This window comes from Lagopus leucura, unplaced genomic scaffold, assembly GCF_019238085.1.
Source record: "Lagopus leucura isolate 7727_CA_CO unplaced genomic scaffold, USGS_WTPT01 Super-Scaffold_100008, whole genome shotgun sequence".
Taxonomy (NCBI): Eukaryota; Metazoa; Chordata; class Aves; order Galliformes; family Phasianidae; genus Lagopus; species Lagopus leucura.
Genome location: NW_024962265.1, coordinates 33,661,007 through 33,687,868, shown reverse-complemented (window position 1 = coordinate 33,687,868; position 26,862 = coordinate 33,661,007). Strand labels below are relative to the sequence as shown.

The 26,862-nt window shown below is 39.1% G+C and overlaps 1 protein-coding gene across 3 annotated transcripts; it reads left to right on the top strand.

Moving 5' to 3' along the window:
- Positions 1 to 235: 235 nt before the first annotated feature.
- Positions 236 to 24,367, top strand: MDM1 (Mdm1 nuclear protein). 3 transcript variants are annotated; one of them, XM_042872665.1, is made up of 15 exons: positions 236 to 313; positions 812 to 917; positions 3,728 to 4,086; positions 4,530 to 4,664; positions 6,754 to 6,894; positions 9,287 to 9,420; positions 11,494 to 11,593; positions 15,898 to 15,936; positions 16,308 to 16,483; positions 17,317 to 17,595; positions 18,770 to 18,918; positions 19,020 to 19,150; positions 19,563 to 19,821; positions 20,924 to 20,992; positions 23,082 to 24,367. In XM_042872665.1, exons 1-15 carry the CDS (start codon positions 296 to 298, stop codon positions 23,189 to 23,191), a joined length of 2,205 nt encoding a protein of 734 aa, XP_042728599.1. In that variant the 5' UTR covers positions 236 to 295; the 3' UTR covers positions 23,192 to 24,367. The 3 variants fall into 3 exon arrangements, with proteins under 3 accessions (XP_042728599.1, XP_042728598.1, XP_042728600.1); XM_042872664.1 differs by having other exon boundaries at positions 6,754 to 6,906; XM_042872666.1 differs by lacking the exon at positions 15,898 to 15,936 and having other exon boundaries at positions 6,754 to 6,906.
- The last annotated feature ends 2,495 nt before the right edge of the window (positions 24,368 to 26,862 follow it).

The following is a 26,862-nucleotide window of genomic DNA, read 5'->3' as shown; positions in this document are numbered from 1 at the left end:
ATTTTTTCTTTTCTAAACACCCTCTCTGTTTTTTTTTTTAAACTCCATGCACTCTAACAGGGGCTGAGGGTCCCCGCGGGAGGATCAGCCCGAGGAGGCGGATGAGGAGCCCGGCTGAGGGAGCAGAGAAGCCGGGCTGCTGAGAACGCTGCGAACACGGCCCCGCCAGCAGCGCCGTGAGGGAGGCGGTGGGGCCCGCCCCGCTGCGCAGCGCCGCGCAGGCTCGCTCGGGCCGGCGGCTTTGCCAAGGGAACGGCGGTGCTGAGGGCCGCGGGCCTGCGCCTTGTGGGCCGCCATGCCGGTGCGCTTCAGGGTGAGGCCCCGGGGCCCGGCGGGGAGTGCGGGTTGGCCGGGCTGAACTGAACCGGGCCGGCACGAGCCGGGCCTGAGGGGCGTTGGGCGGGTGGGGGCGGCGGCAGCGGTTCCGGCGCTGCGGGGAGCGCGGCCGCAGCTGATCGCGGGTGCCGCTGGCTTTGCGGGGGTGGGAGACCCTTGTGCTGAGGAGCTCGTAGGGGGAGACAGGCAGAGCTCAGTCGTGCTCACGGAAGAGGTCTTTTAAAGCTCTGTTTAAATATTTTGTGTGCTCTTTTTTGCTTTTTTTTTTTTTTTTTTTTCTTCTTCTGCTATTTGGAGACTAATACGTTGGTTTATGTTCTTGGGTGGGATTTGGTTTTGAGGATGAAGAGCACCTTCTGAGTTTGAGTGAATCCTGCAGCGGCTTTCTGTATTTCTCCTTGGCGATGAGTTACCTGTAGGTGCCGAGGAGCTGGACCGCTGTCAGTTGCTTGACAGGCATCTCTCTTTGCTGCAGGGCTTGAGCGAATATAAGAGAAACTTCAGGTGGAAAACCCCCGAGCTGTGTAGCCCATCCCAAGAGCAGAAGTCCCCATGGGCAGGCCTTCGGTCGGATCAGTTGGGTAAGCACCTCCAAACTGCCCCCCCTGATGTTATGTCCAGTTCTGAACTCCCCAGTACAAGAAGGACAGGGAACTTCTTGAGAGAGTCCAATGGAGGGTCACAGAGATGATGATAGGCCTGGAGCATCCATCTCCCTTATGAAGAAAAGGCTGAGAGACCTGGGGCTGTTCAGCCCAGAGAGGAGAATGAGTAAGGCAGAACTTATCAGTGCATATAAATATCTAAAGGGTGGGAGTCAAGTAGGTGGGGTCGCACTTTTTTTAGCAGTGCCCAACAGCAGGACAGGGGGCAATAGGCACAAAATGGAACACAGGAATTTCCGTCTGAACATGAGAAGAAACTTCTTAACTTTCAAGGTGGCAGAGCGCTGGAACAGGCTGCTTAGACGGGCTCTGGAGTCTCCTCCTTTGGAGTGCCTGGATGCTTTCCAGGGTAACCCAGTCTAGGGAACCTGCTCTAGCAGGGGGTTGGACTGGGTGATCTCCAGAAGTCACTTCCAACCCTACAATACTGTGATTGCATACTGCAGCTGCAAGGCGTTGAGAGAGGTTCCCTTTGAGTGTGTGAGCACAGTACGGACACTTTACTGAATTAAAAGTATATTCTTAATTATCATAAAGTGGAATATGTTTTTTGGATGGTTTTAATGCTAGTGCTACTTACATAAAACCTGAAAAACACGTGGTTTCTGATGTTTGGCATCGACTAAATCCCAAATGTGAAGCACAAATGCATTAGACCATACAGGGTGTGTAAAAGGAGGCATTGGGTTACCTGTGGTGCACAAAAACAGCAAGTAAAACTTTGTATTAAAGAAGAGACTAACTTGGGTCAAAGTTTAATATAAATTAAAACTGTTAGGAAGGCTCCCAGGGCCACTAAGTGAGACAATAAAGAAAAAGATGGGCATTGAAGGGTGAAGCTTGTGATGCTGCAGTCTAGGATTCAACCTTATACACAGATGCTAATATGGCAGGAAAATGTGGGATTGGAACGTAGGAAATGAATGAAATTGCATCTGGGTTGAAAGACCCATAGTGAGTAGAGGAATAGGAGTGATCTGTAGAGTGACCACAACTGCAGTGCTTTGAAAAGGAGCAGCAAAATCACAAAATAAACAGTTGTGCAATTCAGTGTGACTGTGCTATGCAGTATGTGTAATTAGAGTCCAGTGTATTCATTCTGTGTTATTGTAAGTGCTCTAAATTATGACCTAGTAATTAAGAGCCAGCTGTTGGATGTACAGTTGTTTTTTTTTTTTTAACTGAGATACAAGGCATTCCAATAACCAACTTTGCAAAAAAAAAAAAATTATTTTATATATAAAACTAGTTTTTTCTACTTACTGCAGAATATGTATTTCTTTAGCCTTGTTTTCCTTAACACATGGTTGTATGTATGGGTACCTGTATTTAAGAGAGCAATTTCCACAAATCTTGAAATGTGAGAACATTTAAATACATTAACGTCTGTTGAAAACTGTAAGTTGTGAATCATCTCCAGTCGTGTGGGGTGGTGAAGCTTTATACTTACTGCAAATACTACCAACCTTGCAGTAAATTTATGAGTTAGCAGTACAGCAGTTTCTCCTCCTTTAGTTTTCTTACATGTTTTGATTCATTTTTACTCCCACCTTTTTTCTGGCCACTTAACAGTGTGTATCTTTGAATGTCTCTCTTGACACCTTGTAGGACTTTACCATCTGTGCAGATTGCAGTTAATTCACTTGCTGGTTTTGTTGAAATGCATAGTTGACAGTTTTAAGAATGACTTGAACACTACCAGAAAAATAGGTGCAGATGCTCTGAGGTTTTTTTCTTGCAACTTTTCCAGTGTTTCTCCACTGGAGTTATTTCCAAGTACCTGTGTGCAGTTGGAAGTTGGACAAAATTGGATAGGATGTCCTGTTGAACATTTGTATCCTGTTGGACATTTTGTGTACTTCTCACTGCAGGCTATTGTCTGGTTTTACTCTGATTTTCTTTTTTTTTTTTTTTCTCCCATAAAACAGGAGTTTCATTCCCTCCAAGAAAATGTTTCTTTCAACCAGTTATAATCCTTCAATTATTTTTCCATTATAGTTTCACACTTCACAGCCGCATTGTCATTTCCTACTTTAAATGAGTTCAGCCATTCAATCTTTGTCCTAAAATGTCAGGGTATGTTTACTTTCATCTGCATGTGTAAAAGTCAGAAACTTTAACTTGATACCTTGTCTTTCTATGTGATGTTTTTAGAATTTTGAGAACTACTTTATGTTTGTGCTGTAAAAAGTTACCAGCAGTCTGAGATAAAAGTTTTAAGTCAAACCTGCAAGATGATTAAGGATGGAAATGAATTCAGGTACCTCTTTAGTAATCTACAGTTGTATTAAGGGTCTGTCGTGGTCCCTGCACTGTGAGTACCTGCCTAGCAGGTACATAATGCTGGTGTAGGTAGAAATGCTTGTGAGGTACTTCATGGCTGCAGACTGATTATTCTGTATCTGCATTAACCACCATCTCTGCTTTTCTGTTCTCAGAATCAACTTGGAGAAGATTGTTTGTTGGCCATATTTTATTTATAGGTTTCATCCAGTGTGGTCCTGGAGTGCCATGTTACGGTCCCTCTTTAGTGGAAAGGAAAGGCATTTACAGATGTGAAAGAAGCCATGATTTTACAGTTGTGCCCATAATTCATAGGCTCTCGTTGCTCAAAGAAAATAGTTTTTCTCCACTGGATGATAAACTTCCAGTTTCTTCTTGTAATACAGTAATATTATATATTCAAGATTATGTCTTATGTTAAGCTTAGTATGTTGTTTTTTAAGGAATCACAAGAGAGCCAAACTTCATTTCGAAGAGAAGAGTACCTTACCATAACCCACAGATTTCAAAGTCATTTGAATGGACAGGGGATTGTGATTTGGATGACCCAGGTGAAACAGAGGCTCTCAAGACCGCAGAGTCACATGCAGACCACAGTAATGATGTGAATCAGGAAAACACTGAAACACCAGAAGGACCAAGGCTCCCCCCAAAGGTTCGGTCACATTCTTCAGATTCTGGAGTCAAAACTGCTCTTGCCCTTGCAGAAAATAGTATGAAGAAATCACCACCTGTAGCTCCACCTAATCAAAAGGAAGCATTTGTACCTCCAAAAAAGGAAGCAGAAAAGGTGAACAGAGGGGTAAGAGAAGACTTTTTTTAATTGACCGATATAAAAATTACTCATCTGATATTTACAGTAATTTAATACAGTAATTTAATACGCTTACACCAGCCTCTGTTGTTTAACTCTCCTTAGTTCTGTATGTTGATGTTCTTCTACTCCAGCTTCTCTGTTGGGGGAACTACTTTTGAGACCAGATTTTGGTTCCATGTAGATCAATAGGGCTTCTTCTGTTCATGTGCAGTTTGGATTGATTTCAGTTAAACAAGGATTTAGCCAATGACTTACAGACTTTTTGGAATTGTTGACTAAAATGAGAAAATGTACTTTGCATTCATGTAATTCAATTAATAACAACAAAAATTGGTTTCAAGATGTGCACTGAAAAGATTTCTGACTTGCAAAACATGGTAGGGAAGGGAGCAATTGGTCTAAAATTTTCTGCTTTTTCATGTTGTCAGCTTCACAGAGTCCTTCAGAGGAAAACAGGCATGAATATTCCCCATTTAAGTACTTTCCCTAGAAATTCTGAATATCAAAGTCAATTTGTTTGGAAGAGTCCTCAGGAAAAGTCACCAATACTTGCAGCTGAAGAGGTAACTCAAAGAAGTTTCGAAAAGTAGATGAATAATTTCTTTTATGTTATAAGTTGCTTATTTTCCCCTCTTTCCTTTTTTCTTCCCCTCTCTTTCTTCTTCCTCTTTCCTTTCATAAGCTGGCATGCTGTTATGTATATTTTTTTCCACCTCCTTTACCATCTATAGATGTGCAATATGGTTACATGTTTCCCCATGAATTTTCATTGTCTACTACTTGATCATCTCCTTCCTGGTTGTATTCAGCTCTTTCAAAGACCATTTTCTTCAATTTTCATGAATTAACTTTAGGTGCTCTTAAGTATTACTTTTTATTTTCATAGTTTTTATGTTTAGTATGTAGCTAATCAGCACAGGAATGTTCAGGTGTTCAATGTTAGAATAACATCTTGCCACTGAAATCATGCAGGTTTCGGTATTTATGCTCATGATCTTTTTCGGGTTACCATAGTTTCTTGCTCTCAATCTGTGTGCACATATGCTCCTAGGCCCCAAAAGGCAACTCTGTAGTTATTCAGCTGTAGTTTTCTTTCAGGAGAACTGCTTATATGTAGAAGTGGAATCTCCTGATTATAAAAGACCCTTGTGGCGTTTCGATGCATCTCATCCATTTTTGGACTTTGTAGGACTGAAAATACTGCTATTTCTAATCTGGCCATAAAGAATAATTCTGACTGCAAGACTGCTTTGGGTTTTCCATGTATTGTTACTGAGGTCAGAATGAGGAGATCCAGTCTATCTTTTGGCCCTCTTACAGTGTAGGCTTTCCTGCAGAATTTGGATTTCTAAACTTTGTTGTAAAAGAGAATTTCTATCCTGTCTTCTGTTTCCTCAAAAGAAACATGTGCACTAATAGGATTACTACAGATAGTGCTATCTCTGGTTTTATCTACAGGTTGCAGATTGGCTTAGTAGCAGCTTTCAAAGGCAATATATGATAACTAGGAATAATTCCTCCAAAAGCCGTTCCTGACTTTTTTTGTTGCGGTGCCAAGCAGGTGGGCATGCTTTGAGATACCTGTTTCCCAGCAGTCCCTCATGCAAAGAAAATTCACTGATAAGCATGGAAATAGTATAGACTGGTTGAGGAAGAGTCTGGTCCCAGAATGTCAGTTTGATGCTTGTGAATACTGTGCTATTTCAGAGGAAAGAACGTAGAAACTAAAATAGCAAACTTTTTTTCCACACAGATTATAGAGAATAGGAAATCCTAAGAATAAGTTGTAAGTACTGTAAATGCTTAGATAAATATACTTAGATTTTTTCTAACCTCTATTTAACTTCAGCTTCTAAGCTTAAGGCTACAATGTCATGATTAAAAATTAAAATATTAACAATCTGTTTTTCTTCTGATTGCTGTTGAGATGATGGAAAGCACGGCTGGGTATTGAATCATGACAGTATTATCTCTCAAAGAAAGTTCTGTGGAAGTGACCAAGTTATCCAAGTTCGGTTAGAAGTCTGACCTAAACTCACGTAGTAAAGCTGAGGAAAATGTGTGCCATATGTGACATGTGGCATCGTCTTTTAACTCTCAACACCCTGTGAAGGAATGACACCAGAAGACACATTGGGCCAACTCTGTGCCTTGCCTTACAATAAATGCAGTGGTGGTTGGAAAACTGCCTAGGTAAAACCACCAAACCCGAAGCATCCAGTTCTAAATTGAAGAACAGTTGTTACTTAGGACAGGGCATGTACTGAGGACTCTGCGGAAGTTCTCTGGCATTTCTATTTGAAAAAGAAAAGATCTTTTATGAAAGTCTGAACTGCAGCATTCCCCCAAATAAACTTTCCCAAATAAAAGTAACTTCTGTTAATGGAGTTCAGTAAGAATAGTATTTGAGCACAGGTCTAACCTAACCTGATTCTACCTCCTGTAATGAATGTTTTTGAAAATAAGTTTGTCTTCAGTTTGTCCTAGAAGTTAGTCTGCACATGTTGTGTATTTACGCATGGCTGCCTCTCTGCTGATTTGTGAGTACATCTGTGTGAATTGGTTAACTGATTTTGAACATTTAGCTTAAGTTAAAGCAAATCACAATGCTGATATTACTGTTCTTTTTTTTTTCCCCCCTCTCTCCTGAAGGCTCTTTACAATGTGACTAAATCTGTACCTCCATTTAAATCTCCTGCAATTACTTCTGAAACTGAAAATGTGAGAAATTTCAAAGGTTCTCCTGCTGCTAAGGGTCCTCAAGAGAAATCTACAGAAGAGAAAGAATTTCTGGTTTGTGAGCAAGTAAATATTTCCCTAAAAGAAAGACGTATATATTGTTTAATAGTTTTGATAGTTTTTTTCGGTAATATGGGAATGGGTTTTAAACATTTTCTAAAGTTACATTTTATAGTTGTTAATGAGTCTGGTCTCAGGCAATAGTAGTTTTGCTGTGGTGGACTGGGAGTAACACTGTTACAGCTCTCTTTGCAATAGCAGTTTCTGTAATGCTTTTTTTCTATTTACAAAGTTTTTTTTTTTTTTTTCCCCCTTGAACTGCCACCTTAATTTGAATTTTCAATTTTATTTTATTTTTTAATTGAAACTTTCTAATTCTCCTGTTCATTCTTTCATTGCTACCAGTGCAGTCTCTTAGTTATCAGCAGGGCTGGGTGGGAGAAGGTCTGGAACTTTTTGGGTAGGTCAGACAGTGTGTGGATTAAAAACAAAGAAAAAAATGTGTAAACACAGATGAAACTGATTTTTAGACAACAGTTGTAGTGTAAAGGAAGATGGAGGAAGAGTTATCATTAGTTTATCTTTGCTATCGTCTTTTCGAATGTTGGGGAAGTTCTTTCCAGTGATGTGCAGAGAGTGGTGAGGTGCTGGCACAGGCTGCCCAGAGAGGCTGTGGATGCTCCAGAGAGGAGGCTGTGGAGCGTGTCCGCTCCATGAAACTGGTGAGGGGTCTGGAGCACAAATCTTATGAGGAGCGGCTGAGGGAGGAGTCTGGAGAAGAGGAGGCTCAGGGGAGACCTCATTGCGCTCTACAGCCTCCTTAAGGGAGGTTGTGGTGAAGAGGATTTGGCCTCTTCTCCCAGGCAACGAGCAGGACACGGGGTAATGGCCGCAAGTTGTATCAGAGGAGGTTTAGGTTGGACATAAGGAAGAACTTTTTCTCTCAGAGAGTGGTCAGGCACTGGAATGGCTGCCCAGGGAGGTGGTGGAGTCGCTGTCCCTGGCAGTGCTCAAGAGGCGTCTGGATGACGTGCTGCGTGATGTGGCTTAGTGCTTGTGGTGGCAGTGGTGATGGGGAGACGGCTGGACTGGATGATCTTATAGGCTGTTTCCAACCTTGTGATTCTATGATCCCTGGAGGTGTTCGAGGCCAGGTCAGATGGAGCCCTGGGCAGCCTGGTCTAGTACCAGATCTGGGGGTTGGTGGCCCTGCCTGTGGCAGGGGAGTTGGAGCTTGGTGATCTTTGAGGTCCCTTCCAACCCAAGCGGTTCAGTGATTCTTTGATTGTGAGTTGAAAGGCAAACAGAGGGCTGTAATGGGACCTTATGCATGAGGTAGAAGGGCCACCTGTGAGTCTCTTCAGCACACATCTGTGATCTCAATAAAAGAGAGTTTTTGTAAAACAAGATGTTCACTAGGACTGTTGCCAAGTAAAATGTGTTTGACATGGAGTGCCTTGGCTCAGTTTAAGATGTTGGTACTCTTGAGGTTCTTAAAGATGATTGTCAGCTTGGAGGCTTTATCATTTAGAACCTAGGCTTTTCTGGTGCTTTAAATCTCATTTGAGAGGGACAGACATTATGTGCTCTTTTGCCTCTTGTAGCAGATGTGAAGACAGCCTGAAGGGCAGGAAGATTTCAGGAAGTGTTTCTTTGCTTCTGGTATTGGAAATTCAGATTATGTTTTCCCAAGAGAACTGATAAAGTGAAAGTGTCAGAAAAAGAAGACATGAGGAATGATGTATGGCAGAAGTGCTCAAAACACTTTTGGTTTATACCCATGTATTCACTTTGATGAATATCTTAGGGGAAAAAAAATGAGATTTTGTGATGCTTTGGGGTTTTTTTTCCCTTTTTTTTCATTTGGGTTTTCTTGAATTTGAAGAATTTCTGTAAAGATCTCCAGTAGAATCAGAAAGAATACTTGAGATTTCCAAGGGCATAACATAAGCAGGAAGAAAAAAAATCTTTGCTGTGAAAGCTGAACGAATCAGTCTGACCCTTCCAAAAACAGAATGGCAGCAAATGAAAAGTTTTCATTTTTGTTTATTATAAAATAGTTTCCATTGCCTCACTATAAGACTGAGAGCATCATTGAGTTATTTATTTAAATTATACATTCCAGAAATTCACATGTTAACTCCAGGTTCAATGCAGGGGTATGATACTCTTTTATTTCTGTTTCATGTTAAGTTCTTTTGGTGAAATGTGCAAAATACATCATGTGTAACTAAGAGAACGTTGCACTCAGAATCGTAGCTTTGGCATTCTGGTGATTTATTTTGGTATTAACAGAGGAATGTAATATGCTAGCTTCTTTTTAATATCTGAAAGAGTTAATATTTTAAAATAACAATCAACTGTTTGCAAAAGTTTGGTGTCAGAGGGAATAGGAGGGTTTTCAGTTTGTTAGCTAATACACTTTTTAAAATTATCTTTGCCTCAGACTAAGAGGGAAGAACTGTTACAAAAGCCAGCAGAAGATGCATCAAAACAAAGGAAATCAGAGCAGAAACACCCTAAACGAAAAAATAAGCAGCATATCAGTCAAAAGCCCCTTTCTTTACATACAAATCGTGGGTATGTATAAAATGAGAAAACCTGCCTTGTGAGTAGGTGTGCAACTGCCTGTTTAGAATGGTGGATGATGACCTTTAACTGTGGAGTCCTGTTGTCACAAGAGTAAATGTGGTGTCTTTCCCCTGCAACACAGGGGCTGAGCTTCCTGTGGTACCTAAAAATCCTGGTGTGAATTTGCATCTTTTTCTCCAGGCAGTGGAAGTGGATGCATTTAAACACTGCTGCTTCAGTTAAGCCTCCTGGTACAAGAATAATATGATTATAAATAAATAAATTTAACATGAGCGAAATTAAATTGCTGTAGTGCTGCTACTGTGCTTTCAGTGCGTGCTTTGGAAGTTGTAGTCACCTTGCAAACAGCTCTCTAGTGCTTGCTCTACACGCCTTAAAACTGTTTTGATTGTGCCTGATGTCGTCTGTTTCTGTTCCATACCACCATCTGTCCCATAGAGGAGTGCAAGTAAACACATGAAGTAAAAGGCAGTAAAGAAATTTGTCCTGTATGGGTAATATGATAAGCACTGAAAGTAAGCAGCGTTGTATATTGCTGAGAGATGTCTAAGCATCTTTTTCTTCTGCCACATGCCTTCTCTGTAAAAACGGAAATCCTATTCCCATTTTCCACACATCTGAGATCTGTCAGTGTAATAAAAGCCCAGAATGGATGCAAGTTTAAAAATGCAGAAATCTGTTTTTATCTTCATGCTTCGTATATCTCCCAGTGACTGCTTTCATTCATATAATTTTCTGGCAATGTCAAGGCATTAGATTGGAGGTGGGCAAAATGATCACTAAAGGTACTGTGGGGTAATATCACTTTGAGAAAAAGCATGTGGATATAATGCACTTGAAACCTTAAATTCTTTGGATTTTGTGGTTCCTTGACATTTTAGATCATTTAGTTGACTTTTTTTAAGTGTAAAATTCTGTGAAAAATTCTTGATAATATTCTGCCCATTTAAAGACAGATTTCTGCCTCTTAAGCTTTCAGTGTGGTAGAACAAAAACAAAAGTTTCCAAAACAATGACTGGGCAAACAATTGAGGAAAATGTGCAAGTTCTCAGCATGCAGGCAAGACTTGCACTTTGTATGCAACCTGCATTGTGTGACCTGCCTGTGATACAGAACTACTGGGACTGAGGCACGGCATGGATGTGTGTTTGAGCTAATCAATTGGTTTTGTGAATAAAACAAGAAATTCTGTGAGTTACAAAAAAGAGACATACAGAAAGAAGTTCTGAATAATTTTTTTCCCCTGATACTTTTATTTTCACAAGGTGCGTTTTATTCTCTGATGATCCATGATCTTTTTCTGAAGGACTGAAAAAAGTTTTTATTCATTTGATATTGAGTATACAAAAATAAAGTTAGCAATGTTTTAAAGCAAGATTAGAAAGAAAAAAACTCAAGATTTGAGCTAATCAATCCACAGTTCAGTGGTTAAAGGACTAGTAGCATTGCTTGAGGTTAGATGATGCTCATTTTTCTGTGTGTGTGTGTGTGTGTGTGTCAGAAGGGGAAATGACTGTCTTTAGGAACACTGTATGCTTCTGAAAATCCCAAACAGGAGGAAATAGGTGAATTAATACTGAACATTGTTCTGATAGTCAGATGGATCTGCTTCAAAAGCACACCCCGCTCGTATGCAGTGTGTATTGCCTTTACATCAGCATTCATAGAAGGAAGTATCCTGGCTGTGTTAGTGCCAAACCAGGCATTTTACTTAAATGCACCTTCATCTATGATGTAAAGCAAGGTATTTCATTTTATATCAAAGTAATTGAGCCCTATGTGTGTTACTGTGTTCTTCTGATTTGCTGAGAGGACAAAAGCTTCCGACAGAAGTGCTGGTAGGAAAAACAAATCAGGAATAATTACCAACTGAAGGAGCTTTTCATGTCTTTCCTGGTTGCGTTGCTGTGAGTGAGCTGTGTTTCAAAAGAGTTTTCATATCAGCACTGGGATTTAAGTGCAAGAATGCTTTTTATTGTTGATGTAACTTATAAAAAGGCATCTTCTGGATATCGAGGATAATTCTTTCTATTTTCTCCTCTTTATTTTTGATGTCTTAGGAAGATGAACACTGAGTACAGGTCAAAATTCTTGTCCCCAGCCCAGTATTTCTACAAAGATGGAGCTTGGTCTCGTATTAGGAGTAAAGTCCCCAATCAGGTGAGTGCTTTTAAAAAAAATAAAAAAAAAATCAGAGACCTGAATATGGTTTGTAGTATGTTTCTTGTATGTTAAAAGAACTGTGGTTTGACATTGTAATGCTAACAACTCAGGCTTCCCCAGGTGACTGCAAAGAGGGTTAGATTCTGACAAGACAGTAGTAAGAAAAAATAAGTGACAGTGTGATTTAAAAAGTAAATTAATTAACATGATGTGGAAAATACAGGAGAAAATGTTTTCCTTACAAATCAGAATCACTCAGAACAGGGCCTTTTCAACTGATAATTGCAGTGTTGATTTTCAACCCAGCAGAATTTTAAAATATGTTGAATTAGGTGGTAGCAGTTTTCAAGAGAATAAGAAGAAAAGACCAATACATGTATCAGCTTAAGTCTGTTTGACAGCTGAACTCTGTCACCTGCCAAGATGAATTTATTCAAAGCAGTTGGCTAAATTCAGTCATATACAATATAAAATACAGATTTCTCCGGCAAGTTTCACTGTATCTGAGTATTTTCTTTTAGTTAATTCAACTACAATCAGTATTATACCCCATGGTAACTCATTTGACAGTCTGAAAATGCTCAGCAGCTTCAGGAGCATAGTATTTCTTAGCAGGTTTACTGAGAATAGAACAGAATAAAATCATTAAGGTTGGAAAAGACCATTAAGATCACCTCATCCAACCACAGCCCGTCACTACCATGCCCACTAACCATGTCCCTCAGTGCTATGTCTCCACATTGCTTGAACACCTCCAGGGACAGTGACTCCACCACCTCCCTGGGCAGCCTGTGCCAATGTCTCACTGCCCTTTCTGAGAATAAATTTTTCCTGATATCCAACCTGAACCTCTTCTGGCACAACTTGAGGCCATTACCTCTCATTCTCTTAGTGTTACCTGGGAGAAGATGCCAACCCCCACCTCACCACAGCCTCCTTTCAGTCAGTTGTGGAGAGTAGTAGGGTCTCCCCAGAGCCTCCTCTTCTCCAGACTGAACAGTCCCAGCTCCCTCAGCCACTCCTCACAAAACCTTTAGCAGTATGTAAGAAACTGTTAGAGCTAGTTCTGCAACTGTCAAATTTCACTAAATTGACTTAAGCTTTGCTCATCTGATAGAGGGAGTCTTCTTGAGATACGATGTGCTTCTAAATATATGGCAAATACTTGTAAAATGTGAATTGTCTTGTAAGGATCAAGCTGACGTGGAAGGCAGAACTGGAGTGATTCACTCTAGAGTGTTGGGCTTTGAGCTTTAGCAAGTAGCATTCCCTAGAAAAAGCAATAGTGTGTTAGCTTTCAATTCTGTGTTGTCTTACTAGACTTGATCAAGCAAGTCATTTTACTTTTCTTCTTAGGCAAAAATGTATATATATTGAAGCAGTTATTATATATATATATATATATATATAATCAGACAATCCATTATGCAAAAACAGCTGTGTAAGATGTTGGAGAACTAAAAGCAACAAGTATTTTAATTTTGATGAACACTGATGTATGTGTTAGATTAACACCAACCATCACTAAGGCTGTAGAATAAGCCAAGCTCCTGCATGCAGCCTGACTGTAAAGCAGCATGCAGAAAGTTTCTGTACAATATATAATTCTTCTGGCATCTAGGGCTTTTGTCTGGAGACTGGATGTTGTGTCAGTAATTTTTGAAACTGGAGCTGTTACCAGCTTCGGGTGTTATGCTTTACCAGGCAGGATCCTTTTTATATATAAATATATAACATTTAATTAGAGTGCACTGGAAATGAAGAATTTCACACATTTAAGGATGTGTGTTTTGGATGTATCTGGCTTTATGATGGAGATTTTCTTGCTGACAAGAAATGCAGAAAAACAGGAAAATGGTCACTGCATGAAGAATTCAAAGAATGTTTGGATTTTTGGGACCTTCTAAGTGAAGGAGTTGTGCCAGGTAGCTGGAAGAACCAAATTTTAATATGATAACGAATGCTTTATGGATTACTAGTATATATAATGTACACATTTTTAATATATACATACTTACATTACGTCTCAGTATGACTTCATATAGCAGAGACTTTTAGAATTGGAATTACCTGAATTTTTCCTCTGTTACACTTTGATTCAGATGTGTGTGGGCATATCACACTAGTTTGTCTGGAAGACAAACAATAATGTTTAGCTTGTGCAAATGTGTTACTTGGTGGGATTTTCTATGTAATCTTTTTTTTTTATTTATTGCAACTGCCTTGTTAGCATTTCTATATAAATCTCCTGGGTTTATCACTCTCAAAAAGAAGGGTTTTTTTGGCACAGTGGAAGCAGACAACAAGCTTAAAGCTTGGAATTTTCCGGTTGTACAGATAGGCTGGGAGAAAACCAAGATTAATTATTAAAACCTCTATTAATACAAGAAGAAAAATTCTGGTAGATCCTTTGCCGTGCTTTATTATTCTTACTATTATTTTTAATTCCTTTGAATGAGTTTGAATTACAGGATGAAATCCAGCGTGTCTGAATTAGTAGAACTGAATAAAATATTTCCTTCACTACTGAGATACAGGAAAGAATGTAGCTGTTTGAGGAGTATATTACTGCAGGTTGTTCCAGGAATGTATAACTTGGAAGAACTGCTAAGCTAATCACTTTTACTGAAGGCAGCAGAAATACTTTGGCTATTCACAGTACAGGCTACTACCCTACCAGTTTCTTAACAGTTGTTCTGGTTTCTAAATGATTCCATACCCACTCCCATACTAATGCACTGACATGACTGTTCTGCAGGGCTCCATCTTAACCATTATCTCTAATTGCTCTTTGAGGCTCATGCCTGCTGAAGGTGCCTACAGAACATTTCTCTGTAGTGTGATCAGATGATGGCTTGCTCTGGCTGCTCCAGTCTGCTTTCCCAGTTGAGACCTTACATAGATAACTTTGGGTCCGAAACATAGACTGAAGTTTTGAGCTCAAACAAGCAAGGAATGCAATAGAGTCCTGGTGTGACCTTAGCTGTAGTGATTACTGCTAAACTGCTACGCTATAATATATTATTAAGGGCTGCTTTTCAGCAGTAGAATGAAAAGATCTCTTTGAATTATGCTTTTGAAAAATTAATGCGGACAGTTCATAATCACATTAGGACTCTCTGGGGCCAGTGTCCTGCTGAGACAACGCTGCCTGCTGAGTTGCTGAAGGAGTCGGTTGTCCTTTGTACTTCTTCACAACTCATTGGAGACATAGTATTCTTCCTCCCCCTGCAGTGTCCTGTTGCTCTGGTTTTGTATTCCTTCTGTTGTGACTATCATAATTAATTTATCGTTCTGCTATTTAAAGTGAATAATCCAGTAAATCACTCGCACCTTTAAATTCTCTTTGTAAAATGACAAGTATATATTTTTAATTGACTACTCTTTGGAAGTTTAATGGGTCAACTATTGGGATATTAGCTGGCACAGGCTGAGTGGATATTCATCTTCTGTATCCAATTACTTTTTAGTGGGATTTGTGGAACTTGGCCCACTTCTTCCCCTTCTTTGCAGGAAGGACTTTAAACCTATCATGAAATTAAAAAAAAAAAGAAAATGTACTAAAGGAGGCATCAGTATTGCTTCCCTTCTGTTTGATGAAATGCATAATTCCTGTGAACCACTTGTAGTGAAGCAAAATTCTTACAATATCAAGAACTTCTTTTGAATCAATTTCAAAATAAAAGTAAACTTTTATTGCTGTTTTGTATTCTTGCTCTTTAAATTGTGTTCAAAAGATGGAAGAAAGGGAGTGTTCAAACAGTATTTAACCAGTGTAATTTCAACTGTATCATACCTGAAGAGAGGGTTTGCAATTTTTACTTTTTGAAACCAAAGCTGACATTTTAACAGTTTTACATCTCATTCATGTAGTTACTGCTAACCTAGAAGGAATGATTTTGATGTTATGACTTATATACAGTAGTACCAAGAGATCTCATGTAGTCATGAGCTCCTCACTGAGATGCGATCAGTGTAGCAAGAGACAGGTACAGTGTTCACAGTTTATGAACTTGGTATTACACATGCACATAGGTGTGTTGATTTGAAATACAGATTAATATACAGCAAATGTATTTTTACATGTTAAGGCCTAGAAATGTAGTTTCCTCAAGCTCAGTGAAAACTGGTGTAATGGCATTGTTGATGTGTTTGTTTTACAGCTTTTTACTGAATCTCAGGGAGGCAGCATAGAGCTGTGTACTTGGTTTGTTACTTAGATTCTGATCAATTTACAATGGTAATACAATGTTGAGAGAAAATTAAGGAATTTTGAATTAATTCTGTATTCCTCTCTTTAGGCATCACAAAACCCCCTAAATTCCATGTGGTATATGGAGGTTTGTTGCATCTAAGTTCTTGTTCTGAAGTTTGGAGCACTGTGTTGTGCCTGAACACTGATGGAAAAACTAGAATCCAGTACTAAGCTTGTTCATAGCCGCTGCATAACTTTTTGTGCTCACTGAATGAGTAATTGATAATTTTGCTTTGGCTTAATGGCTCAAATATGCTTGCTAAACACAAATTTCTGTTGTTCTTGCTTTTCTCTTGTTGCATTTACTGCAGCATGCAGTGTTTGCTCTGTGGGCGACTGCAAGTTATGAGTAACTTGCCTTTCTCTTTTAGCTGCTATTAGCTAATGTGAGTACTTGGTAGTAAGATGTAAGTCAACTTTAAATTGGCACGCAGCTTATGTAGCCTTGGTGTGCAGGTGAGAGAACTTCGAGCAAGAGCAAAGGCTTACAGGCAACGAATAGAGGGAACACACTTCTCTCGGTACCATCTCAACCAGCTCCTGTCTGATAATAACAGTCTGTGGGATGTATCCTCAAATTCCAGTTCTGAAGAAGGCATCAGCAGTGACATCAGAGCACTAGATCTTGCTGGGTAAGGGAGTCAGTTCTACATTTTGTTCTGCAGCTCTGAACACAGGGCAAAATGCTTTAGATTGGCTTAGCATAGCTTTGAGATCTCTCTTGTTAGACTAAATGTAAATTTTCTGGAACTGATGTGGGCATTTACTGTTTCACAGATGCATCGGTTGATATAAGCTCCAATTTAAAATGAGGAATAGTCATGTCTTCTAAAAGAAGAGAAATGCTACTCCTTTATGGTTAACCACAAATGCATATTTAGTGTGGCAACCTTAGTCTTGTCAAGTACGGAGAAATTTATCTTTGAATCATACTGAAGTAATGTTCCTCTTTCAATTGGAATGATATGAAATATATTTTGCCTGCTCAGATTTTGTCATTGTTCTTTGTTGAGATTAATTAATAATCTGATGGTTGAATCTTAGACACAGGTTACTTCTGAGATGTAGGCTTATAAACTGGAATGATCCGTTGTTTGAATACCAGGTAGATTAATAAATATTTTGCAAGGAAAATTCAGAAGTAGTGTTTTACTGAAATGTACAGACAGCTATTTCCCAAATGAAGTGTGTTAGGATAATTTTATTATTTTCAGTTTGGAAATAGTGCACTAATTTTACAGTCCATTTTTTTGAAGTGGTAGTTCAGAGATTTCAGTCTAGTTTGAAAATAGTTTAATCATCATTTAAAGTCTCAGTACGTATACATTATGTTAACTCTACTACTTTTTAGTGTCTGAGCTGTATTTATTACAGAGGACTGAACTGGATGAATGTGCTCTGTATAGATGCACAGTATGTGTTATGCAAATCAGTGGTATAAAACAGTGCTTTCTTTGTTACCCAGAGTTTCTGAAAAGGAGACAGCACCAAAGCCAAAAGTGCTGCAGCAACCTGGCTCCAGAGAAGAGTCTCACCAGGATGTCACTGAGAAGAAAGACCTGTCAGATGCACCAACTGTTCCAGTCAAAAGACGTTTAGTTTGGGGTGAACAAGAAGGCACTGAAGAAGAAGAGAGTCAACAATCAAGAGAAGAAGAAGAAAAAGAAAATGAGCAAGCTGCAGTTGTGACACAGAATTCAGAAAAAAACAATAAGGGTATAAATGAAGATAACAAAATTGAAGGGTAAAACTGAACATTCTTGTGGCATATATATTTTTTTCCTCTAACATCTCAGAAATGTGTAAATTAAGTTATTTTTGTTTTAAATGCAGACTTACTTATGCAAGTATAATTCAGTGTGACTCTGGTTTGGTTTTTAGTAGTTAGATAATGGACAGGAAACCTCAGAACACTGAGCTGGATGATGGAAATGGATCCATCACTAGGAATACTGGATTTCTAGCTTGCAAGACTTAAGTTGTAATTTGTATAGAAGTGTGGAAAATTGGAATGAATTTTTCCAAAAGCTTTAAAATTTGCAGTGTAGGCCTATCAGAAGAGTCTGTTCATTGCACAGTAGCAAAGTGTAGTGAAAATCAAAGCCCAGTTTGCTTCAGGTTGACAATGTAGTGCTGAAAGGATGAAGGACATTCTAATCTTGTTCTTACGTGTCTGCATTTTTTCTGAAGAAAACTCATGGGCAAAGATAGAGGACTTAGGAGAATTTACTAGCATCCAGAAATCACCAGTGAGCCCAAATGGGCAAGATGTGTAGGGGAATTTAGAATAAAAAGAGGTCAATTCTGTGTGCATAGTACAGTGTGTATAACTGTATTTGTCTGGTGAAGGATCCTTAATATATCTGGTTATTGACATCTCTGGCTTTCTACTGTGCAACTTTTGTAAACTTTTTGTAAAATTTTTGGTTGAGCAGTCTGTTAGCTTGGCATGTATTTAAATCTGAGTAACTTTGGCCATCATTATCACACTACCTAAGCATGTTGTATTGCCCATTGTGTTTGGTTTCGGTTCTGTAACATTGACTGAAAAGGTAAACCCACATTCCAACTTCTGAGGTGACTATTAGCAGTCAGGTTCCAAGTTATTCTGGGTGAGATCTGTGCTTCTGCACAGCAAAGTGTTCAAAGTATAGTGGGAAACAGGCAGCCTGAATTTGAAGCTTGAGACTGTTTATGTGTTACATTTAAAAAAAAACAACCCAGTGCAACAGAAACTGAGGCTCAGAGGCTGGAATTCAGGGTTCCCCATTGCAAACAGATATTCTAGCTACAGGATGTTGGTGCTTTATGGCCCTATCTGACTTGCCTTTGTTGTAGGAATGTATTAGTAGCAAAACGTTTGAATGCAGGATGCCCAACACCTTAATTAATCCTGGAATCATCTCTCATTTTTGCAGTGAGAATACCTGCCTGTTGAATTCTCCTGCAGCTGTGTCAGATTCTTCTTCTGTATCCTCGGAGCCTGGTGGCAGACTTCCTACTCCGCAGCTGAGAGCACTTGGCCGAGTTCAGAGAACTCATCATGATCTCACTACGCCTGCTGTTGGTAATAGAGACTTTTGAATACAAAATCAAGAACTAAAGAAAAACAGATATGTATGAATTAGTTCAGCAAGTTTGCATTTTTTATCTTCTCCACTACAATAGGAGGTGCAGTTCTAGTGTCTCCTCCTAAATTCAAGTCTTCATCTTCACGGCAGAGAATGAGAAGTTTAGGAACAGAGCATTCCTTAGCGAAGCAAGGTGCAAGAGAGGCTTCACAAAGAAGGTCCTTCCGGGTGAGTGAGAAAAGGAGCTTAGTGTAATGCTTTTTAGGAGCATCCTTCTAAAGTAATTCTGAACAGTAACTTAATTTTTCTTCTTGAGTTGTCATTTGCTATTGTAAAATTTCAGCATCTGTGACTAAAAGGGCTGATGTCTGAATAAAAAATATGTGTTTTTTTAATCAAACAAAGGAGTAAGATTAGATGAGCTCCATTTTGGCTATTTCTACTCAGTGTAAAGGGAAAAAAGAATTGTAACCAGGAGTTGTTCATTTTCCCATTAAAACATTAGCTGCAAATGTGAAGGAATGTATTGGAAGGCTGTTAGTGTATATGAAGTGCTTTTTTTTTTCCTTTGCCACTTGAGAATCCTTGAGGTCCCTTCCAGTCTAAACTATTCTATGATTCCTTCTCTATTGTGTTTTAGCCTGAAGCAGAAGTGAAAGCTGTTTCACTCCTTACCTCGCCACCTGCTGGGCTGGGAACTGTGGATCTTCTGCCACTTAGGCAGGATCAGTGGCATCCTAACGGTGTTTCTGGTGAGACAGTTGCTGTTAACTCAGCATATCAAGAGCAGTCCTCTACACCTCCTGTGCTGATGTCAACCAAAAACCACCCTGTGCCTTGTTGGAGTCCCTCTCCTCGTATTCAAGGGACTCTCAAGGATCCTGAATTCCAGCATAACGGTGTGTATTGTTTATTAACTGGCTGTGTTAAAGAATGTCACAAGATGGAAATAGCTACCTTGCAATATTCAGGCCAAGGGAGTGCTGAGCTTGCTTACTAACTTTACAAAGAGGAGTTTATAAAGAAAAAATTATACTAGTATGTTTCGTCTTACTGAGGATCTGAAGGAAAGGTGTGCGTGACTATCCACCTTAGTTTCAGACTCCACTAATATAATTCTATTCTGTGGTTTGTTGTCTAATTCTGTTCTATTAGTATCAGTAAGTACCCACTTACTATGAGAACTATTTGGTTTACCACAGACAGTTGTAATATTTAATCATTAGGCTACAACTGTGTAAGTCCATCCAGTTGGAGCAACCAACAGAGATGTGGAACAAAACCTTTAGAGCATGTCGTTATATTGCAGAGGTGATGAATTTCTGAGAAATAAGCTCCTTAACTATTTCTGCAGAACTTGGAAACAAAACAATTATTAAAAAGTTATGGGGTATTGAGGAAAGTCACGCAAACGGTGTTTTTGATTCTTCAGTGAAAATTCTTTGCTTAGGAGGAATTTGTGCTGGAGCATTTCAGAGATGTTTAGCAACCGTTGAAGGCACATTAGATAAAGCAGAGTCCTTTACCCCTTAGTCAGAATAAAGCTTATCTGCTTACATTGCCCTTGTGGTAAGGCTTTCAGTAGCTGATCACAGTAGTCCCACAATTCTTGGTCCTTGTGTTATAAAGATTTGTTAGACTGAAGTAAAATTTCCATTCTAGAATGGAGCAAGTACTGGTCAGGTTAAGTGGATTGGTGGAATCCAGAGAATTTCCCTGCAAAGAGTTAGAACTGGTGCTGTGTTTTATCTGTGCACCTGGAGTGCTGTTCACGAAGTAACTGTTACAGTGTCTATGAAAGACAGGCGGGGAGAACACAATGGAATAAATTTTACCTCAGCCTCAAGTAAATGGGTTTCATGCAGTTTTTGGCATATTTGTTATTTGGAAGACTGATGTTGATGAAAGTAATAATATTCTAACATTTTAGAACGTTCTGAAATGAAATCCTTTGCCTACTTAGAAATTATTCTAAAAAGCAACATGACTTTTTGCTCTTAGGAAATATTGGGAATCCGAAAATGAGATCTTTCCAGCTACCTCTTCAGGAAAGAAACTACAACAATGAAGGTATTTATAACCACAAAATATTATTGCATATCATGTCTGTGTTATCTGGATTGACTTCAACTTTTGCACTAATGTGAGAGGTCTACTACTGGTTTATTATACAGGTAGTTATAATATACTGGTAGTGCATAAATACCTCTTGGCTTCACAGAAAGAAAATTAAAAATGTTCATCCCAGTAATGTGAAGTAAGAGCACGAAGTTATGTTCCAGCATAAACAAACATTATGAACACAGCTGAAAATCAAACAAACCATTGCGGTTCGGTATGCTTAATATAGCTTGCTCAATTCCATACCTAAATCATTTCCTCCCCACACATTTTTTTTTTAAATCTTTGTGTTGGTAGCAACAGAAGCAAGCTTCAAAATGAACACAGCTCAGGTTGCAGCTTCAGTAATTACGGGTGCAACTTAAAAGGTACCACATGTGCTTGAAACTTTACCAGCAAGTATATGGCATACATAAAATGATTCCTCTGACTTCACACCTATTCCTCTGATTTTCACACCTATTCCTCCGCTCCTTGCATTAGGGATACTTGTGGCATCCTGCTACTCTGATTGCTGTTTTGGCCTTTTTTTCCATTTACTATAAAGTTACTCTGGAGGAGCAGATGGTATGTGTGTGGGCCACCAGTGCATCTTCTTGGCCCTTCTGTGAGCAGCCCCAAATAAACTCTTGTAGTATTATGAATCAACCAGAGGCTCTGTAGCTTCAATAATCTGGGCCACTTCACATCATTTCATAGCAGGGCATTTGGTGTTTGGTGCTGTGCTACTTGCAATCGCCTGCCTTTGGTTCAGAGCATGGGCAGAGTGAGATTACATCTGACAGTAAGCTATTTATAAGTATACCCCAGAATAAACACACGCTCTTTTTTATACCCCTTACGTTGGTTCTCTCCTTGGTTTTAACCAAGGTTCGGGCCGATTCTCTGTTTTAGTCATTGCATTTGGCTGGAAAATGTGTGGGTTGTGCAGATGGTTCAGCCGAGCATCTGTGTATCTACATAAAACATGCAATATCCTATTGTACTCTGCAGCTTCCCACAAGCTTTTCTGTTCGCAGTTTAAGTGCTGCAAATACCTTTTGTTTTTTTAACTTCTTTTACTGTGACCTGAGTAATGATGTCTGAGCTTTCAGAAGCGTTGCAGTGTGCCAGATATTTTGTATGCTGGTATTTTTTGATGTACATACAAACCCAGGAGTTATTCCAATGATGTGCCTGATTGCACAAGTACAGTCAGCAGTTTTCTCATACATGGGAATATAGTTGTTGTGTGTAGCGTTTAAGTCTGTTTTGGGCTGTTTTCACTGGATTTCAAAGATTAGCAGATGCCACTGAAAAATTATTGGCACACTGACAAAGAACAGATCCTATTAGGGTTTAGTTATGGAATCTTTGTTGTTTCCTGGTGACAGGGCTGAGAAGCAGTGCTACAATTTTTGTAATCCATTGCAAGAGAATTAATGTAATTGAGATTTTTTTTTTTTTTTTTAGAGAGCATCTTTACAGAGCTATGGCACCCTTTTAAAAATGTTGTTGTAGGAATATAATGTCATGCTTTGCCAGAGAGGTCCAGGCTGCTTAATTTTAGAAGTTCTGTTGGGTATGAAATGAATCTTGTATTGAAAAAGAAGACCTTTCAAAAGTTTGTAAAGCTTGCTTACTGTTGTGCTAAACTTCCTGTTTTCTTCAGAAGACACATTTCTTTCAGCAGTTTGTTGCACACAAATAAGTTTTGGCATAAAAGGACATTTTGACAGTGTAGGTTCTGCTATTTTAGTTGTAGCATTCTAGGGTAGTCCTGTTTGCTTGAAGTGACGAGTTGCTTTCATGAGTATGTTTTTCTTAAGAGTCTAGTCTGTACAAAGGTCAGTGGCAGAGGGATGATGTTGAGATCTCCTGTCAAGGGAGACTATATGTAAAGATGCCTTGGAGAATTGGGTAGTGGTGTCAAAATTCCCCAGGTGAGGCTGCAGATCTCAATTCTGGAGTTTGTGCTTTCCAAACCTGCCATGAACGTAACAGTGTTTTAAATGCATATTGAATTTTTCTTTATTTTCCCTTGTTACTCTTCCTCCAGATGACAGGCTGTCTCAGATTTCTGCTCGCTCAGCAGCCTCTAGCTCACTTGCATCTCAGATACTGGAACGAGCTCAGAAGAGGAAGGAGGATTTCTGGGGCAAGACATAATCTCTCTCACCTGTTTTCTACAAATTGTTCTGTAAAATGATTTATTTTTATAGGTTGTACATTTCTAAAAGTTGTAGATATCATGTAGCATCCTTTTACTTGTCACTACTATAGTTCCTCTTTAGAACTTGCCATCCCAATTTAAAATTTCAATATTTAAACCAGTGTTGAAAATGCAGATCCTTTATGTTTAGGAATTATGTTACAGAAGATGGGTTTTTTTGTTTGCTTGATTGTTTGTTTTTTAATGCAACCTCTTCAAACTGAGACAATTATTTTTGTGTAACCTGTGTCTTTATTATCAAGATATTCTGCTGCAGTGAGGCAGTATGACCTGGGGCAGTATTCAGGGGTAGCATTATCGCTCACAAAACATCTCAGTTGCTTGATTTTTTTTAACCAGGTATCTTAAAGGCAACTGTGGTACATTTCATTATGCTACTTCATGAATTTGAGTACAACACAGTGCTGTAACAAAATCCGTTGCTTTTGCTACTTACTACTTTTAACCTATTACCAAAAACTCCTTATTACTTCTTAAGAAAGCTGACGTGGCACATAAAAGAATTGGAGAAAAGGACACTAAGCTTCAGGGTTTGTTGATTTGCCCACGTTTTATTTGTTTTGGCCGGGATGACTATTAGAGGTCAGTGCAGTTCTGCAGCTTAGCAGGTGTACTGATGTTCTGTGGGCAAGATCCATATTTAGTATTAATGTCAGTTTCTCTAGAAAAAGCAACCTTAACCACTTGAACTGTGGTCTGTCCCAGCATTGCTTCAACCTCAGGTACTTAGGACTAATTGACACCTTTAAGTAAACCCCAAAGAATGTTTTTTGACTTTGACGTTTTAATTACCTCTCTTTCCAGTTACCTGTTTATAGGAAACTGGAATACTGTTACAATTGTCAGAGCAAAAATATTTGTGATTTGTGCTGATAGCCTGTTTTTCCTTTGTATGTGATGCAGACAAGTTAACATGAAATAGAAGAAATGGATGGCTGGCAGCCAATTCTTTCAATGGTTTGGTTCTTCTTACCTGGCTTCAATTTTCCATATTATTGAATTTGAAAATTTTGTACAGTAACAATCTGAATTTTGTACAAGTTTGTATACGTTTTGATTTTCTACACAATTAATGTCCATGTGTTACTTAAAATAAAAAAGGTCAAATTCGTTTTGTTGGCTTTGTTTCTTTTAGAATTGCACAAGATAAATTGCTAGAGTCTGTTAAGTTGGTACTTCTCTATTTAGTGGAATATTTAGCTGTTCAGGTGGAATGTCAGTGGTCTTCTGAAAGAAAAGAGGTTTCCTCACAACTAGTCTTTAGGAAGAATAATTTACTAAAGCAGGTATGTTCATATTTGGAGCAGATGAGTACTGCACAAACTGAAGGGCTGCAGTGCCCAAAGGGCCAGCCCCCCAACTAATGAGCTGTTGGCTTACAAACAGCGTGATATTCAGCTATGATTATGTTAGAAATCAGTGTCCACATCTTCCAGATGTTCTGCACTGGAATATTTTCCTACCAGTAGAGTTGTTTCAAACCAATCAAGATATTTTATCTCAAAGACTTCTGGACTTATTCTTTGGGATACACTTAAGTATTAAGTTATAATTGGTCAGAAGGTTCCTACTGAAAATGAAACTTCATTTCCTTGTGACTCAACTTTTATGGAAACTGCCAGTTTTCCTGTAAAATAGTGGTTTTACAATGGAAAATGTAATGTCTAAAACTGGAAAAGTTATTGTTAAGATGGAAGTGTTACTGCAATGCATTATGGCAGGGTTAATTTGTCAGTCTTCTGTCCATGTTCTACATACAGTTCAATGTATGTAAAAGCCAAGAACTCTCATCTTCCATTACTTCTCTGTGATACCTGTAATCTGAGTTTTATTAACTGTCCTCTTTAAAAAAGTAGAACACAATTGAAGCCTGGAAGTAAAAAACATTTTAACAGCTTATGTGCCAGTTTTGCTTACAGTGTTGCACTGTGAGTGATGGATGGCAAGAAGAGGATGAAAATGGTAGAGGAGGAAGACGTTTTTGTTTTGAGAGTGTACAAACCAATTGAGGGATGAAAATGGAAGCCTGTGGCATGCTACATGCCATCGTGGCATTTCTCATGTGAACAGATTTGAGGCTTTGCTTCAAATGCTCTAAGTGAATTTATTTTTTGACAAATGTTTAGGAGAAATATAGACAAAATACCCTTTTAAAATAGTGCTGGTGTAAAGCATCTGAAGCCTTTGAGGCAAGCACAAAATTCTTTATGCCTGCTTTCTACTGTTGTTTATCTAGTTCTTTCAGTTGTGTTTTTCTTTTTTTTTGTTATCCTTACTGTCTCAATCCAACCTGCAGACATGCTTCCTGTTATGATTTCCAGTTCAAAAGTGCACACTTTATTAATAATTACAAATGCGTGCTATACAGTGAATGTGTATTGTTTTCTGACAAGGAAATCGTAGAAGCCTTGAAGTGAAGAGACAAAAAAGATAAAGGAGGAAGGCAGATGCGAATAAGTGATATATCTGAGGAATAAACTGCTTTGCAAGTTTGCCAAGGACAAGATCTACAAATACAGCACCCTAACAATGGACCCGGTCAATAACTGTTGAATTGCGCAGTTTCAGCTCCTGTGTTTTGTAAATCTCACTGCTGTGGGTTCACAGCTCTCCACTATCTGTAGAAGTAGATAAGGTCCGACTTCTCATGGACCACTGCTAGCAGGGAAAAGGCCTTCCATTACTCGGTATTCCCTTACCTGAGCAACCCAATCTAGCACTTACATCAAGTGGTTGGCAGCTCTTCCTGCTGCAGAGAGGTTGGAACTAGGTAATCTTTGAGGTCTCTTCCAACCCAAGCCACTCTATGATTCATGCCAATAAGTAGTTAAATAGGCTTGTGTTTCTGTATTACTTATCTGGATCCCTGTGCAGTTGGTAATAGCCTCCTGATAATGGTTTTGCTTTCACTGATACTTGCAAGTAGTCTGAGTTTTCCCTGGGCCTAAGGGCCACAGGTTGAAAACATGCCTATGTTGTGGAAGGGTCAAGGGATGTGAAGCCACCAGTCATCCACTTTATCCTTCATTCAAATTCGAGTCCATGTACTAAGATATTTTCTTTACCTGACCCACCATCGTTCCTGACAGATAGCACTGGGAGTTTCTTTTTCCTCTACTGCTGTCAGTGAACTACTTCATAGTATTTGAAGATAAGAATCAGAGTAAGTAAATAAGAATCAGAGCTTTGAAAAATCTAGTGTGCTCTTATTTGCATAATGCCATAGTGCCTCATTACAGCTGCCTGTTCTGCCAGGCTGGGCAGACAACTGATGCTCTGCTGTCAGAGCAGCTCTTACCGTGTGGTACATTTTGTCAGCAAAGAGCTTCGTTGCCATCTGTTGCAAGTGGGAGCTCTGCTACGCACTAGTCAACTGACTTCTAGCAGAGCTTGAAGCAAAACATAAATGAGAGAGAACAAAAAGTTCTAATTAGTATTTAAGTTGTTTTACTAATTAAGAAAACCACAGCAACCAACAGATTGTTTCAAACAGCAGCTTTCATTTGAAGCAACCTAAATAAATGCCCCAGCTCCAGCCATTGCTCAGACCTTTACAGATCTGCTGAGGAGTGGGGAAGGCTGTGGATCTGCCATTAACCCACTGGGC

What these genes read in the sequence shown, in the direction of transcription:
- MDM1 (XM_042872664.1), top strand. An exon ending in CCTTCGGTCGGATCAGTTGG is followed by an intron (nt 918 to 3,727) that starts GTAAGCACCTCC and finishes TTGTTTTTTAAG; the next exon opens with GAATCACAAGAGAGCCAAAC. An exon ending in GGAGTAAAGTCCCCAATCAG is followed by an intron (nt 11,594 to 15,897) that starts GTGAGTGCTTTT and finishes TCCTCTCTTTAG; the next exon opens with GCATCACAAAACCCCCTAAA.